Source organism: Gymnoscopelus microlampas (assembly GCF_963454915.1).
Source record: "Gymnoscopelus microlampas genome assembly, chromosome: 17".
Lineage (NCBI taxonomy): Eukaryota > Metazoa > Chordata > Actinopteri > Myctophiformes > Myctophidae > Gymnoscopelus > Gymnoscopelus microlampas.
The window spans coordinates 44391193-44407709 of NC_139954.1; the positions used below are offsets into that span (position 1 = coordinate 44391193).

Below are 16517 nucleotides of genomic sequence, written 5' to 3' on the forward strand. Positions count from 1 at the left end.
GTCTGGACTGGCCTGTCAGTGAGTCTTTGTTATTGTGCTAAAAGGAAATGTTTATCTGAGTTTTAATGTTCAACATTTGTTTCATAATGTGAACAAAATAGCCTCACATCCCCAGGTCTGAAAACACTCCATTTCACACAGCCAACTTCAACCACAATCCATGTTTAAACTGTACTTAAAATAAATGTCTAAATGTGTTTGTAGGCCGTCTATTCTCCTTAATGTGGTCTATGTGCACCATCTATTGGACAAACTGCAAAACTACACCACTTGATCTGTGATTTCTCTGCTGTAGTTTTAAAGTGATTGTCTCAGAAGTAGACTGACCACTTGGTTAGGTTTGACACCATTTAATGTAAGGTAGCTCTTTAGTAAACAGAACGTGCATTTTCAGGTTGGGATACAGATTGTATCCAATCAAGAGAGAGAACTCACACAGGATACAGGATAAACAAGTGAAATTAGAAGTGATGACAAAGAAATGAGCAGACAACAGTGAAACTGGAACACTATACGATTATACCTGATAAATGGGTACTCTCTCCTGATTGGCTGAAAGCGACCCACTTGAAAATGTATGTTCTGTTTATTAAAGAGCTGGAGAGACATGGAGACTCCGTTTACTGAACAAACACTCTATAGCAATGGTGTGTGTGTGTGTGTGTGTGTGTGTGTGTGTGTGTGTGTGTGTGTGTGTGTGTGTGTGTGTGTGTGTGTGTGTGTGTGTGTGTGTGTGTGTGTGTGTGTGTGTGGGTGGGTGGTGCACATTTATAAATAATTTCCTGTTTTTTTTTTAATGCCTGTAAACGTGGCAGGTTAAATAAAGATGAGTGAGTCTGTGGAGAGAGAGGAGGAAGGAAGTGACAAACAGCACATCCACAGATCAGAGTCTCCAACAGCCACCTGTGTGTCTAAAGATGACCCTCCACACTTGAGTAATGAACCTGGACCTCCACACTTAAAGTATGTGAATCCTCCTGTACCATATACACAGCACTAAAACATGACATAGCATGATAGCACAGACCCAGTCTCTGGAGCTGAAAGGTGACGACACCAGCGAATATTGTCCACTATGCATGATTCTTACCTTTTACCGCACATCATATTCAACAAGTAAAGGTCGGCGGCCCTTCTCTCAGATGTCCGCTCAAGAAAATCTAACCTACGGGTTGAAACGAGCGTTTAAATCGTTTTTTTTTTGTCAGCCTGTGCCATGATTTTGCGCATGCGGACGCAGGTTGACTGGCCACAGGCTGACTAAATAAACGATTTAGACGCTTGTTTCAACCCGTTGCTTAGATTTTCTTGGCTGCTAAAAATTTAAACATCTGAGAGCAGGGGGGCCGACCTTTAGTTTTTGGATACGATGTGCTGAAAAAGGTAAGAATCATGCATAGTGGACAATATTCGCTGGTGTCGTCACCTTTAGGCAGCCGAGACTGTGGAAACTCATCTAGGAGCTATATAGCGGAGGGAGAGGTTCCGATTGGAGCTAGACGCGCAGCGAAGCGTTGTGAGCTTGTAGTTCTGCTATTTTCAGAGCGCAACACCGGAGCGCAACCAAACATAAAATTAAATTATTTAGTCTTAGTTTTACCCATCATAGCTTAGATTTTATGTAGTTTTCGTCAGTGAAAAAAGGTAGTCGACGGACATTTTTCGTCATAGTTTTAGTCGACAGAATCAACATTGGAATGAAGAATATCGAACAAACTGACTTTTTCACTATGCTAATATGATAATTATAAACATTTGTATGATTCCAGAAGTGTTTACCACAGACCAGAGTCTCCAACACCCAGCTGTGTGTCTATGAAGAGTGACCGGTCTAAAGGAAGACCTCCTGACTTCAGTAATGAACCTGGACCTCCAGACACAAAGTAAGATCACCTATACTATATCTGTGAACTTCAACTGGAAAGACACAAAGAATGACTTGTGTCTATTTACAGATAGGGGAGTAAGAAAATACCAATACACATGAGTATCACAATATCATCCCTATTGATATTCAATTGCAAATGCCAAGCCTCCTCTCCACTCTCATTTGGCCACAGTCACAACCAGTAGTTTAGAATACAATGTACCTAAAAGATTGCTACACAGCCAATCTGTGAAGCAAGCCAAAAATCCTCTATTTTAATCACCCCTTGAGGGCCCTCAAAACAATGGAGAGCCAAAAGCAATTTCACTTAGACCCATATGGGCGCAAATAAGGCAAATGTCACTGTCTGTTGCAGAAACCTGATTTGTTTTGATCAATCTTCACCACATTAGGCACGGGTGTTCTCAGGTGTCATGAGACAATGAGCATCACACAGCTTTGTGATAGTCCATACAGTTTGTCTGTAATTGGCAAATCCAATCAACCCCAAATTAGAATCACATGTTGAGGGGCCTCTATAGAGCACACCTCCAAAAGTGTGTTCAGTTCTGCCCATAGAGGGCACCACACATGTGAAAAGTAGAACCGCATGTCGTAGAAACGCCTACACCTTCCCCAGGACTGATAGTTGAAACCAGCGACTTACACAGCCCTGGGTAGGCCACCTAGCCTGGTGGAGATATGCACTCTGCAGAGCACCCCCTTCTAGTTGTTTAGGTCTAGTTCTATTTATTTTACTGTTTCTATGTTTGTCTTATTGCTATTTTTTGCTGTTTTTATTGCAATGTCGAGGACCCGAAACACGAGAAGTTTACGCTCTTATTCTGCTATAATGGGGCATATGAATAAAGAATATTTAACAAACTGACCTTTTCATTTTCACATGATTCCAGAAGTGTTTACCACAGACCAGAGTCTCCAACACCCAGCTGTGTGTCTATGAAGAGTGATCGGTCTAAAGGAAGACCTCCTGACTTCAGTAATGAACCTGGACCTCCAGACACAAAGTAAGATCACTGATCTCTGTGAGCTTCATCTGGAAAGACACAAATAATGTCTTGTATCTGCTCACAGATGTAGACAGTAGTAGAGTATCTCACTGTCAGCTGTAGTGATCTTTGATTCAGTGACACACACACACACACACACACACACACACACACACACACACACACACACACACACACACACACACACACACACACACACACACACACACCTGTCAGTGTCATGCAAAAGTAGCAGATCTACAAGCTCACAATACCTTTCATCACAATGCTTTGTGAGCCTGTAGATCTGCTGTTTTCTATTAAAATGTCACACCTATAATGACAGGTTCAAAGTTACATCTGTCTATATGTTATATCAATATTTAACCTATAAAAAGAGCAAATCGATGATGATAATGACTTTATTAACAAACACATATATTTATGTTTTATTATATTAAGTCCTCCTCTGGGTGTGTTTATGTCCAACATTGCTCTGTGTGTCTGGTGCCAGATGCATTCTGGGAAGTAGGCTATCAGCAGAAATCCCATTAGTTGCACCTAATCTATTATAAAATAATAATGATGTTCTATTGTCAACCCTACAGTAATGTATCAACACACCTAGTCTATTATAAAATAATAATGATGTTCTATTGTCAACCCTACAGTAATGTATCAACACACCTAGTCTATTATAAAATAATAATGATGTTCTATTGTCAACCCTACAGTAATGTATCAACACACCTAGTCTATTATAACATAATAATGATGCTCTATTGTCAACCCTACAGTAATGTATCAACACACCTAGTCTATTATAAAATGATAATGATGTTCTATTGTCAACCCTACAGTAATGTATCAACACACCTAGTCTATTATAACATAATAATGATGCTCTATTGTCAACCCTACAGTAATGTATCAACACACCTAGTCTATTATAACATAATAATGATGCTCTATTGTCAACCCTACAGTAATGTATCAACACACCTAGTCTATTATAAAATAATAATGATGTTCTATTGTTAACCCTACAGTAATGTATCAACACACCTAGTCTATTATAAAATAATAATGATGTTCTATTGTTAACCCTACAGTAATGTATCAACACACATCATGGTTATTGGGGAACTATGATAATTGAATACGCTTTGGTTTTTATTCCAGAAGTGTTTACCACAGACCAGAGTCTCCAACACCCAGCTGTGTGTCTATGAAGAGTGACTTGTCTAAAGGAAGACCTCCTGACTTCAATAATGAACCTGGACCTCCAGACACAAAGTAAGATCACCTACTATATCTGTGAACTTCAACTGGAAAGACACAAAGAATGACTTGTGTCTGGTTACAGATAGGGGAGTAAGAAAATACCAATACACATGAGTATCACAATATCATCCCTATTGATATTCAATTGCAAATGCCAAGCCTCCTCTCCACTCTCATTTGGCCACAGTCACAACCAGTAGCCTGGTGGAGATATGCACTCTGCAGAGCACCCCCTTCTAGTTGTTTAGGTCTAGTTCTATTTATTTTACTGTTTCTATGTTTGTCTTATTGCTATTTTTTGCTGTTTTTATTGCAATGTCGAGGACCCGAAACACGAGAAGTTTACGCTCTTATTCTGCTATAATGGGGCATATGAATAAAGAATATTTAACAAACTGACCTTTTCATTTTCACATGATTCCAGAAGTGTTTACCACAGACCAGAGTCTCCAACACCCAGCTGTGTGTCTATGAAGAGTGATCGGTCTAAAGGAAGACCTCCTGACTTCAGTAATGAACCTGGACCTCCAGACACAAAGTAAGATCACTGATCTCTGTGAGCTTCATCTGGAAAGACACAAATAATGTCTTGTATCTGCTCACAGATGTAGACAGTAGTAGAGTATCTCACTGTCAGCTGTAGTGATCTTTGATTCAGTGACACACACACACACACACACACACACACACACACACACACACACACACACACACACACACACACACACACACACACACACACACACACACACACACACACACACACACACACACACACCTGTCAGTGTCATGCAAAAGTAGCAGATCTACAAGCTCACAATACCTTTCATCACAATGCTTTGTGAGCCTGTAGATCTGCTGTTTTCTATTAAAATGTCACACCTATAATGACAGGTTCAAAGTTACATCTGTCTATATGTTATATCAATATTTAACCTATAAAAAGAGCAAATCGATGATGATAATGACTTTATTAACAAACACATATATTTATGTTTTATTATATTAAGTCCTCCTCTGGGTGTGTTTATGTCCAACATTGCTCTGTGTGTCTGGTGCCAGATGCATTCTGGGAAGTAGGCTATCAGCAGAAATCCCATTAGTTGCACCTAATCTATTATAAAATAATAATGATGTTCTATTGTCAACCCTACAGTAATGTATCAACACACCTAGTCTATTATAAAATAATAATGATGTTCTATTGTCAACCCTACAGTAATGTATCAACACACCTAGTCTATTATAAAATAATAATGATGTTCTATTGTCAACCCTACAGTAATGTATCAACACACCTAGTCTATTATAACATAATAATGATGCTCTATTGTCAACCCTACAGTAATGTATCAACACACCTAGTCTATTATAACATAATAATGATGCTCTATTGTCAACCCTACAGTAATGTATCAACACACCTAGTCTATTATAAAATAATAATGATGTTCTATTGTTAACCCTACAGTAATGTATCAACACACATCATGGTTATTGGGGAACTATGATAATTGAATACGCTTTGGTTTTTATTCCAGAAGTGTTTACCACAGACCAGAGTCTCCAACACCCAGCTGTGTGTCTATGAAGAGTGACTTGTCTAAAGGAAGACCTCCTGACTTCAATAATGAACCTGGACCTCCAGACACAAAGTAAGATCACCTACTATATCTGTGAACTTCAACTGGAAAGACACAAAGAATGGCTTGTGTCTGGTTACAGATAGGGGAGTAAGAAAATACCAATACACATGAGTATCACAATATCATCCCTATTGATATTCAATTGCAAATGCCAAGCCTCCTCTCCTCTCTCATTTGGCCACAGTCACAACCAGTAGTTTAGCATACAGTGGCCCTCATTTATCAACGCAGCGTATAAACCGGCGTATATTTTTCCATATATTCGGCCGTACACCAACGTCGAAGTCACATTTATCAACGCATCCTACACAGCTGATCCGAGCGTACACTTGGTCCCAGCGTTGATAAATGTCACGGCTGAAACCGAGCGTCATTTAAATAACACGCCCTTAAATATTCTCAAAACGCCCCGATTTTACGACATGAAGACGAACCAGAATACGACCAAAGACATGAAAAGCCAATAAGAAATATTTTCGCCTCGCCACACACGCACACGCCTCTCTCTCTCACTCTCTCGCTCTCTCGCTCTCTCTCGCTCTCTCACACACACACACATGCGCCCGCCCAACTTCGTCTTTCCGTAGCGTAGCGGTACATGAGACTCGGGCGGAATGCAGTGATTCCGTGCCGCCACGTTAATATTGGAGCGTCGGGTTTATATCCTTAACCCAGCCAGGTTGTGTAGCCTACATAACTCTCTATGACATAACTCCATAACATAGGACAAGCTACTGTAAGTTTGTAGACCTCACTGTCCATGAAAAGGTGCCGTCCCGACCGCGGGACTCCCGGCGCAAAAGCGCTCGTATATTTTTGAAAATAGCAGATCTACAAGCTCACAACGCGCTGGCTTGTGAGCTTGTAGATCTGCTATTTTCAATACAGACAGATCTACAATCTTATCTGAATGACTGTTAAAGCAGTTTGTTTAAATTACTTTATAAAATGATATATTTTCACGGCGATTATTTATTAGTGTAGATATACACATTTAGGAGTGGATTATGTGTCTAGATGCCTGTCAGACAGTCAGACAATGCTGCTCCGCAGGTCTAGGATGGAATAAACGGGTGCAGCCAACGTCAGCAACTGGTCTCGACCAGACGTGAGATCTCAGCGTACGGTAGGGTGAAGCCCACGTCAGGATATATTGATAAATGCCGAAAGGTGCGGTGATTACGCCGTACGCTCATTATTTGGGCTGCACCGCGTTGATAAATGAGGGCCATTGTACCTATAAAAGATTGCTACACAGTCAATCTGTGAAGCAAGCCAAAAATCCTGTATTTTAATCACCCCTTGAGGGCCCTCAAAACAATGGAGAGCCAAAAGCAATTTCACTTAGACCCATATGGGCGCAAATAAGGCAAATGTCACTGTTTGTTGCAGAAAACTGATTTGTTTTGATAAATCTTCGCCACATTAGGTACAGATGTTCACAGGTGTCATGAGACAATGAGCATCACACAGCTTTGATATTCCATACAGTTTGTCTGTAATTGGCAAATCCAATCAACCCCAACTTAGAATCACATGTTGAGGGGCCTCTATAGAGCACACCTCCAAAAGTGTGTTCAGTTCTGCCCATAGAGGGCACCACACATGTAAAAAGTAGATCTGCATGTCGTAGAAACGCCTACACCTTCCCCAGGACTGATAGTTGAAACCAGTGACTTACACAGCCCTGGGTTGGCCACCTAGCCTGGTGGAGATATGCACTCTGCAGAGCACCCCCTTCTAGTTGTTTATGCCTAGTTCTATTTATTTTACAGTTTCTATGTTTGTCTTATTGCAATTTCTTGCTGTTTTTATTGTTGCAATGTCGAGGACCCGAAACACGAGAAGTTTACGCTCTTATTATGCTATAATGGCGCATATGAATAAAGAATTATTCAACAAACTGACCTTTTCATTTTCACATGATTCCAGAAGTGTCTACCACAGACCAGAGTCTCCAACACCCAGCTGTGTGTCTATGAAGAGTGACCGGTCTAAAGGAAGACCTCCTACCTTCAGTAATGAACCTGGACCTCCAGACACAAAGTAAGATCACTGATCTCTGTGAGCTTCATCTGGAAAGACACAAAGAATGTTTTGTATCTGCTCACAGATGTAGACAGTAGTAGAGTATCTCACTGTCAGCTGTAGGGATCTTTGATTCAGTGACACGCACACACACACACGCACACGCACACACGCTCGCGCGCACACACGCACGCACGCACGCACGCACTCACGCACACACACACACACACACACACACCTGTCAGTGTCTTGCAAAAGTAGCAGATCTACAAGCTCAGAATACATCACAATGCTTTGTGAGCCTGTAGATCTGCTATTTTCTTTTAAAATGTCACACCTATAATGACAGGTTCAAAGTTACATCTGTCTATATGTTATATCAATATTTAACCTATAAAAAGAGCAAATCAATGATGATAAATACTTTATTAACAAACACGTATATTTATGTTTTATTATATTAAGTCCTCCTGTGGATGTGTTTATGTCCAACATTGCTCTGTGTGTCTGGTGCCAGATGCATTCTGCGAAGTAGGCTATCAGCAGAAATCCCACTAGTTGCACCTAATCTATTATAAAATAATAATGATGTTCTATTGTCAACCCTACAGTAATGTATCAACACACCTAGTCTATTATAAAATAATAATGATGCTCTATTGTTAACCCTACAGTAATGTATCAACACACCTAGTCTATTATAACATAATAATGATGCTCTATTGTCAACCCTACAGTAATGTATCAACACACCTAGTCTATTATAAAATAATAATGATGTTCTATTGTTAACCATACAGTCATGTATCAACACACATCATGGTTATTGGGGAACTATGATAATTGAATACACTTTTGTTTTTATTCCAGAAGTGTTTACCGCAGACCAGAGTCTCCAACACCCAGCTGTGTGTCTATGAAGAGTGACTTGTCTAAAGGACAAAGTCCTGACTTCAGTAATGAACCTGGACCTCCAGACACAAAGTAAGATCACTGATCTCTGTGAACTTCATCTGGAAAGACACAAAGAATGTCTTGTATCTGCTCACAGATGTAGACAGTAGTAGAGTATCTCACTCTCAGCTGTAGTGATCTTTGATTCAGTCATTCTTAGGTTGTCTTGGACATAGAGTAGCCCTAAACTGTACTCACGTAAACGTATTGTTACTTTTTACTTCTACTTGAGTAGAAGTAAGAATATCTAGTGAAAATACTACTCAAGAACTGTTATACAAACCAGATTTATCGTTTAACATAAACTCTTAACTTTCCTCTCTACACCAAATCGCTATGGCAAAAATAGCCGATCTACAAGCTCACAACACGTCATGGCGTGAGCTTGTAAATCTGCTATTTTTGCTGAATGTTTACACACATGTCACATGTGGTTAAAAAATCTGAATAAAATAGAAGCCATTATACATATATATATAATCTTTATTCCAGACTCATGCGTCCATATAAAAATAAAAGACATCACATAATATAAAAAGAGACAGCAGTGTAAAAATATACAATGTATACAAATCAAAACCAAACAAAACATCACTCAAGGGCTCCCGCTCCCCACCCCTCCCCATTCACACCAATTCATAAGGCGGCTGTCAAGCGCCAAGTCAATAATGAAAAAAGTGTATAGGCTATTACGCCAATGCTCTCTAAGCCTGGAGTGTATCTATAACTGCTTCTCATAGGGTTGGTTAGAGCCTCTATGATGCTGTTCACGGACACATCAAGCCGACACATACATTTGTACATCAATTGTCTTAAAAGTGCATCACAAGTAGGCACACCAGTGGACACAAACAATTGACTGGCACTATGCCATCTAGGTATGTGAAGTAACAACCTCATGGCATCATTATACGCCACTCTGAGCCTCTGCAAACTCCTCACCCTGTAAGAGTACCAGAGATGAGCCGTATACAGAGGTGTGACATAGGCTCTGAACAGTGAACACTTAACATCAACAGAACACATAGAAAATTTCCGTAGCAGCATATTGGCCTGTCCATAGATTTTTCTACATTGTCTATAGATATCTCTGTCGTCCATCCAATCATCAGTGAGGACATGACCAAGGTATTTAATTTCCTTACATACTAAAAGAGGACTCTCACACAATTGAAATGCAGGGAAGGATTCTTTCCTGTCCTCTCTGCTTCTCACGATCATGATGTTACTTTTTTTAGCATTAAATTTGATGTTAAAGTCTTTACCATACTGTGTGCAGATCCTCAATAATTGTTGAAGGCCAGCACTGTATGGACTACATAAAACCAAATCATCTGCATACATGAGATGATTGACAACAGTGTCACCCACAAGACAGCCAGTGTTGCACCCATTTAGCTGTATTGATAGGTCATCCATCTAAACATTAAACAATACGGGGGATAAAATCCCTCCTTGGCGTACGCCATTACTGACATGAAATGGTTCAGAAATGCAATTGCCCCATTTTACCTGAAACATCTGACGTGCATACCAAAAGACCAGTATTCTAAATATCTTGGAACACCTCTATCAATCAATTTCATAAATAACTTTGCATGGTTAATTCTATCAAAAGCTCTAGAGGCATCAATAAAGCATAAAAATACAGTAGAATTCTGGATTCTGTATTTGTCAACTATCTCCTTTAAGGCATATATACATAAATCCGTGCTATGTTTTCTTTTGAACCCAAACTGATTATCAGTAGTGAGAACAAACATCTCCAGCCTTGTTAGGAGAATTCTTTCTAATATTGTTCTTGCATCAATACATAATAAAATAACGCTTGACATCTTGACTAAACCTGCCTAGCGATGATGTCACTGGTATCTGAACTGTCCACAGCCCTCTTCTGAGACACAGAAATGGTGTCATCTTATAATGAGCATTAGTGAGGACCAATTTAATAGGTTGAAAATGGGTGAAGTGCTCCTTTGATTTACTTTTGTATATGGACAGGTTATGACAGTGTTAATACAGTAATCTTTGTTTTCAGTTATTAATACACTCATCATACTGTTAAAAAAGGACACGTGACATGACATGAAATGTCTTTATGATTCAAGGTTGTTGGACTGAAAATGAACAGAAGAACTAGAAAGGCTGAATTCTGGGGTTGATTCTCTCAATGTGTTTTTACATGAGACTCAAACTTGTCCTAATTTAAACAACATTTAATGACAATCTCTGTGATTGTTCTCACAATGAACAATGAAATGTGTCGTGGCGAACAAGGCCTACAATGAAATGTGAACCTGCGAGAAAAAGAAAAAAAAAGACTTCTTTGCGTAGATCTATGCGTCTGGCACGCTGCGCACTTATTTAGGTTCGCGTAGATCTACGCGATTGGCACGCAATGTGTTAAGGGCTTCAGGTGGAATATTGTCAGAGCCAGCAGCCTTGCCGGTTTTCTGTTGCTTGATTGCAGCTTTTATTTCAGTTTTTGTTGGTCTGTCACACTTGATTTTTAGTGGTATCCTAGCCTTAGGAATATGTGGCTGTTTTGCTGGTGATGGCCTGTTCAGAACCTCTTTGAAGTGCTCTACCCATCTTTCGAGCTGCTCTTCTGGGGTTGAAAGCAGTTGGCCATTCTTGTCTGCGATTGGTTTGTTGCTATGTCTATACGTCCCAGACAGCTTCCTTGTGATTTTATACAATTCCTTCAAGTTCCTTTGAGCCACCACAAGTTCTGCCTCCTTAGCTAGCCTCTCTACCTGTGTTCTCTTGTCCCCCTTGATGTTCTGTCACACTTCTTTATGGCACCTGCTGTACTCATTTTGTGCCAACCCAGCCAACATGTCCACCTGGGCCCCATGTGGGGCACATGTGGGCTAAATGGGTACCAAGCGGGCATGGGCTTGAACTGGGCAATTGTAGTGGGTTCCATATAGGTTCTATATGGGCTAAGCGGGCATGGGCTTGAACTGGGCAATTGTAGTGGGTTCCATATAGGTTCTATATGGGCTAAGTGGGCATGGGTTAGAACTGGTCACCCACGTCTGGGTCCCATAAGGGTTATATGTCGGCAAAGTGGGCATGGGTTAGAACTGGTCACCCATGTCTGGGTCCCATATGGGTTATGTGTGGGCTAAGAGGGCATGGGTTAGAACTAGTAACCCATGTCTGGGTCCCATATGGGTTATGTGTTGGCTAAATGGGCATGGGTTAGAACTGGTCACCCACGTCTGGGTCCCATATGGGTTATGTGTGTGCTAAGTGGGCATGGGTTCGAACTGGTCACCCATGTCTGGGTCCCATATGGGTTATGTGTGGGCTAAGAGAGCATGGGTTAGAACTAGTAACCCATGTCTGGGTCCCATATGGGTTATGTGTGGGCTAAGAGGGCATGGGTTAGAACTAGTAACCCATGTCTGGGTCCCATATGGGTTATGTGTGGGCTAAGAGGGCATGGGTTCGAACTGGTCACCCATGTCTGGGTCCCATATGGGTTATGTGTGGGCTAAGAGAGCATGGGTTAGAACTAGTAACCCATGTCTGGGTCCCATATGGGTTATGTGTGGGCTAAGAGAGCATGGGTTCGAACTGGTCACCCATGTCTGGGTCCCATATAGGTTATGTGTGGGCTAAGAGGGCATGGGTTAGAACTAGTAACCCATGTCTGGGTCCCATATGGGTTATGTGTGGGCTAAGAGGGCATGGGTTAGAACTAGTAACCCATGTCTGGGTCCCATATGGGTTATGTGTGGGCAAAGAGGGCATGGGTTAGAACTAGTAACCCATGTCTGGGTCCCATATGGGTTATGTGTTGGCTAAGTGGGCATGGGTTAGAACTGGTCACCCACGTCTGGGTCCCATATGGGTTATGTGTGAGCTAAGAGGGCATGGGTTAGAACTAGTAACCCATGTCTGGGTCCCATATGGGTTATGTGTGGGCTAAGAGGGCATGGGTTAGAACTAGTAACCCATGTCTGGGTCTCATATGGGCTATATATGGGCTAAAAAATGTAAACAGCGTAAACAAGTTCTGACACCAGATTATATATCGGCGTGTCTCTCCGGATGCGCCTATACAACTTTTCTCGCACACGGCTTCATGGTTCTCCTTATTTTGGCTAGGGTCAAATGTCGACTTAGAACGCGCAATAAATAAAATATCTCGATAACGATACGTTTTTAGAATCCGCCTTTCGGGTATGTTGTAAAGCTCGCAGAGGCGCACGCGTTGATGTCTTCGCCTTTCTTGTACGACACTCCCGCGCAGAGTCCTCTACTTTCAGGGACCTACATAGAGTGTTAGACCTTTAGACCATTCTGAATGCAAACTTTAAAAAACACATTTCTTGTAGGAATGTCGGATCGGGACACCAAGGGCATCCACGCGTGCGCCTTAATGAGCTGTACGACATATCCAAAAGGCGGATTCCAAAAACGCATCGTTATCGAGATATAACGCGCAGAAGATAGCCCCTTGACCCCAGCCAGTTGAGGAGAACCGTAAGGCTGTGTATGGCGAAAGTTATATGGGCACGTTCTGGGCAACGCACTGACCCGGAATCTGGTGTTTAATTTTGAAAAATGACTTTTCCAAGCCTTTGAGACAGTTATTTATGATTATCTTGGACCCTAGGGGTCGTGCAGCTTTGAGACTGGCACCGTTGGATTCAGCGTCAAAAAGCAAGTTGGAATATGTATATTTTGATTATTTTTTAAAGCGAGTAGAGGGTTAGAACTGGTATCACAAAAGTGGGTTCCACATGGGCTTGCCCACTTCCATCCCACTCCCAGTTAGCCCATATGCAGACCATGTGGGAACCACATGGGCTAGCCCACTCCCAGTTAGCCCATATGCAGACCATGTGGGAACCACATGGGCTTGCCCACTTCCATCCCACTCCCAGTTAGCCCATATGCAGACCATGTGGGAACCACATGGGCTAGCCCACTTCCATCCCACTCCCAGTTAGCCCATATGCAGACCATGTGGGACCCTCATAATTTGCCCAGTTCAAGCCCATGGCCAGTACCGAAGTAGCCCGCATTGATTTTGCATTTGAAAAGATGTGCCAGGGACCCCCCATAAGAGAAGATTTTTTACGACTCTAGCAGTGATTCTCAACCATTTTAATTTCAAGGACCCCCACTTTGACATGCATTAGGCCTACAGAACCCCATTTAATGGCATTTCTATCACTTGGACCGCAATTTATATTGTAAAATCAATGTCAATTTAACTCTGAGAGTGTACAAATGGAACCAAATGGACCCGTTAGGGTCCATTTGGTTCCATTTGTACACTCTCAGAGTTACAGACCCATAAGGGTCCATTTGGTGCCTAATCTATCATTTAGCTGGGGACCCCCTGGAACTCCCCCAAGGACCCCTGGGGGTCCCCAGACCCCACTTTGAGAACCAATGATGTAAAGGGCTTTTATATAAAATTAAAAGGAAAATAAAATAATTAATTTGAAACAAAAATAAAAACAACAAATTAACAATACAACAAAATAATAATACATATGATTACATGTTGAAAGTTAAGTAGTAGTTTTAGAGTTTCTAGTAAATGTGTTTGATTATATTGTAGGTGTTCATGAATTCGAACTTTTTTAATAATGACTATAGTTTATAACTGATCATTCAATGAATTGTAATACGATTTGCGTATGGTTACCTCTCGTCTTTTATTAGTGTTTTCTGCTTTAGTATAGTTAAATAAATAAAGTATCCTGTTAATGTCCTTTGGAAGTTCTGCCTCCGTTATTAATGCTTACAGTAGAAATATTCTGTGGCCGGGCTCTTTACATTTCTTTCTCATACCTGAGACAAGGTTTATTACACATAATATAAACCTTAAAAAACCTTTAATAATGTTCCTGCCTATAATAAGTATAACTGCCTCTGTGTCAGTTTGGTACTGTATCAGATAAATAAATAAATTCAATTACAAGTGACACACAGTTGGGTTGAAGAACAATGAACACTTTCAAAGTCAACTTCAAGTCCCAGAATGCATAGCAGCCGTGCATTGTAAGCCCTGCAGTGTTGCCATGTATGCTTATTATAAGCGGCTTGTTTGAAGACGCGTTGAGATCTTGTAGATCGGCTATTTTAAATATACACTGCTAAAAAAAAGTAGGGAAAGCTTTGATCCCTTAATTCTATATATGTATATATAGGCCATGTGGCCTTTAGTCACCACATGACCATATGCCAATACACAGTTTTCGGCTTGTTTTCATAGACCTGTCTGCTTATTTCTTTCGCAAAATATGGAAACACTGGCAACTACAGGAACTGACGTCATTCCTGTTTGAATTCTCAAACCGCTCGGTGAATTTAACGTATGCCAGCCTTCGTTAGAAGGAGATTTTTTAGCTGAAACAAACCAAAATAAAATCAATAAAAGGTTGTTGGACATTAAAAGAAATAGTTCCAGAATCTCCGGATCTATTTCTCGGATTGGATACACTCCAAGGAGACGGAGTGTTGGAGCAGTGATGAGATATGTTTTTATGTAAGTAACAACAAGCTGTTTCCCTCCATTTTTTGGGGCCAGTAATATAGTTTGTACCCGTTCAGATACCACCATCGTTTGATTAAACTTATTATGATTTTATATTGCCGTGGCAAGTCCGGAGAGTAATGCATAATATTAGCTAGCATGCTAGTTCACGTTAGCTCGCCGTTTCGTGATTAAAATGCATTCTCATTAGTTTATCTCTGTGTATAAAATTATAGATTTTTAGCGTTTTTAATAATTGCATAAGCATAGTTGTAACCAGCACCACTGTGAAGCAGTTTGTTAATTTATAATGGTGAACTAAAAGAAAAAAGAATGAACGGAGCTAACTGGACTGGTCTGTTATTAATTCACTTGACTTAGTAGGCAACAGTTCCGGTCTAGAGCGGATACGGAAACGACATCATGTTTGCATGTGTGTGTATGTGAAAATTTACCGGATATACCAGGTTGGCTTTAGATTGCATCTGAGCAGCACCAATCCAGCCTATCCAGTAAAAGTATCAATACTGCAATGTAGAAATACTCTATTACGTTGGTTCTCAAAGTGGGGTCCGGGGACCCCCAGGGGTACTTGAGGGGGTTCCAGGGGGTCCCCAGCTAAATGATGGACAGGAACCAAATGGACCCTTATGGGTCTGTAACTCTGAGAGTGTACAAATGGAACCAAATGGACCCTAACGGGTCCATTTGGTTCCATTTGTACACTCTCAGAGTTAGATTAACATTGATTGTACAATATGAATTGGGGTCCCAGAGATATAAATGCCATTAAATGGGGGTCCATAGCCTAATGCATGTCAAACTGGGGGTCCTTGAAATTAAAATGGTTGAGAATCACTGCTATAGAGCCGTAAAAATCTTCTCTTATGGGGGGTCCCTGGCATATCTTTTCAAATGGGGGTCCGCGGGCTAATAAGTGTCAATTTGGGGGTCCTTGACATGAAAAAGTTTGAGAACCACTGCTCTATTACAAGTAAAAGTCCGGAATTAAAAATGTACTTTTTATTTTGGCTTGTATATCTGCTATTTTGGGAGAATTGGGCGGATGTTTCCCTCATAATAGGAATGCTATTGTTTATGGGGGGAAAAAAACAATGCATAATGTTAGCTAGAATGCTAGTTTTTGTTATAAAAATTTACTTAAAGTATCAAAAGTAAAAGTACTCATTATGCAGAATGTCTCATTTCAAGTTTTGAAATGC

At 40.8% G+C, this 16517-nt stretch overlaps 1 protein-coding gene across 12 annotated transcripts in view; it reads left to right on the top strand.

Moving 5' to 3' along the window:
* LOC311065043 (uncharacterized protein) overlaps positions 1-16517 on the top strand; it is a 59899-nt gene that overhangs the window by 15610 nt on the left and 27772 nt on the right. For 6 of the 12 annotated variants that reach the window (XM_084085218.1, XM_084085212.1, XM_084085223.1 and 3 more), the window contains 8 exons: positions 816-963; positions 1770-1883; positions 2782-2895; positions 4060-4173; positions 4586-4699; positions 5703-5816; positions 7740-7853; positions 8706-8819. In XM_084085218.1, coding sequence (XP_083941344.1) covers positions 827-963; positions 1770-1883; positions 2782-2895; positions 4060-4173; positions 4586-4699; positions 5703-5816; positions 7740-7853; positions 8706-8819 — 935 coding nt within the window. In that variant the 5' untranslated portion in view covers positions 816-826. The remainder of the gene's footprint in view (positions 1-815; positions 964-1769; positions 1884-2781; positions 2896-4059; positions 4174-4585; positions 4700-5702; positions 5817-7739; positions 7854-8705; positions 8820-16517) is intronic. The other 6 variants (XM_084085221.1, XM_084085219.1, XM_084085213.1 and 3 more) reach the window with 6 other exon arrangements.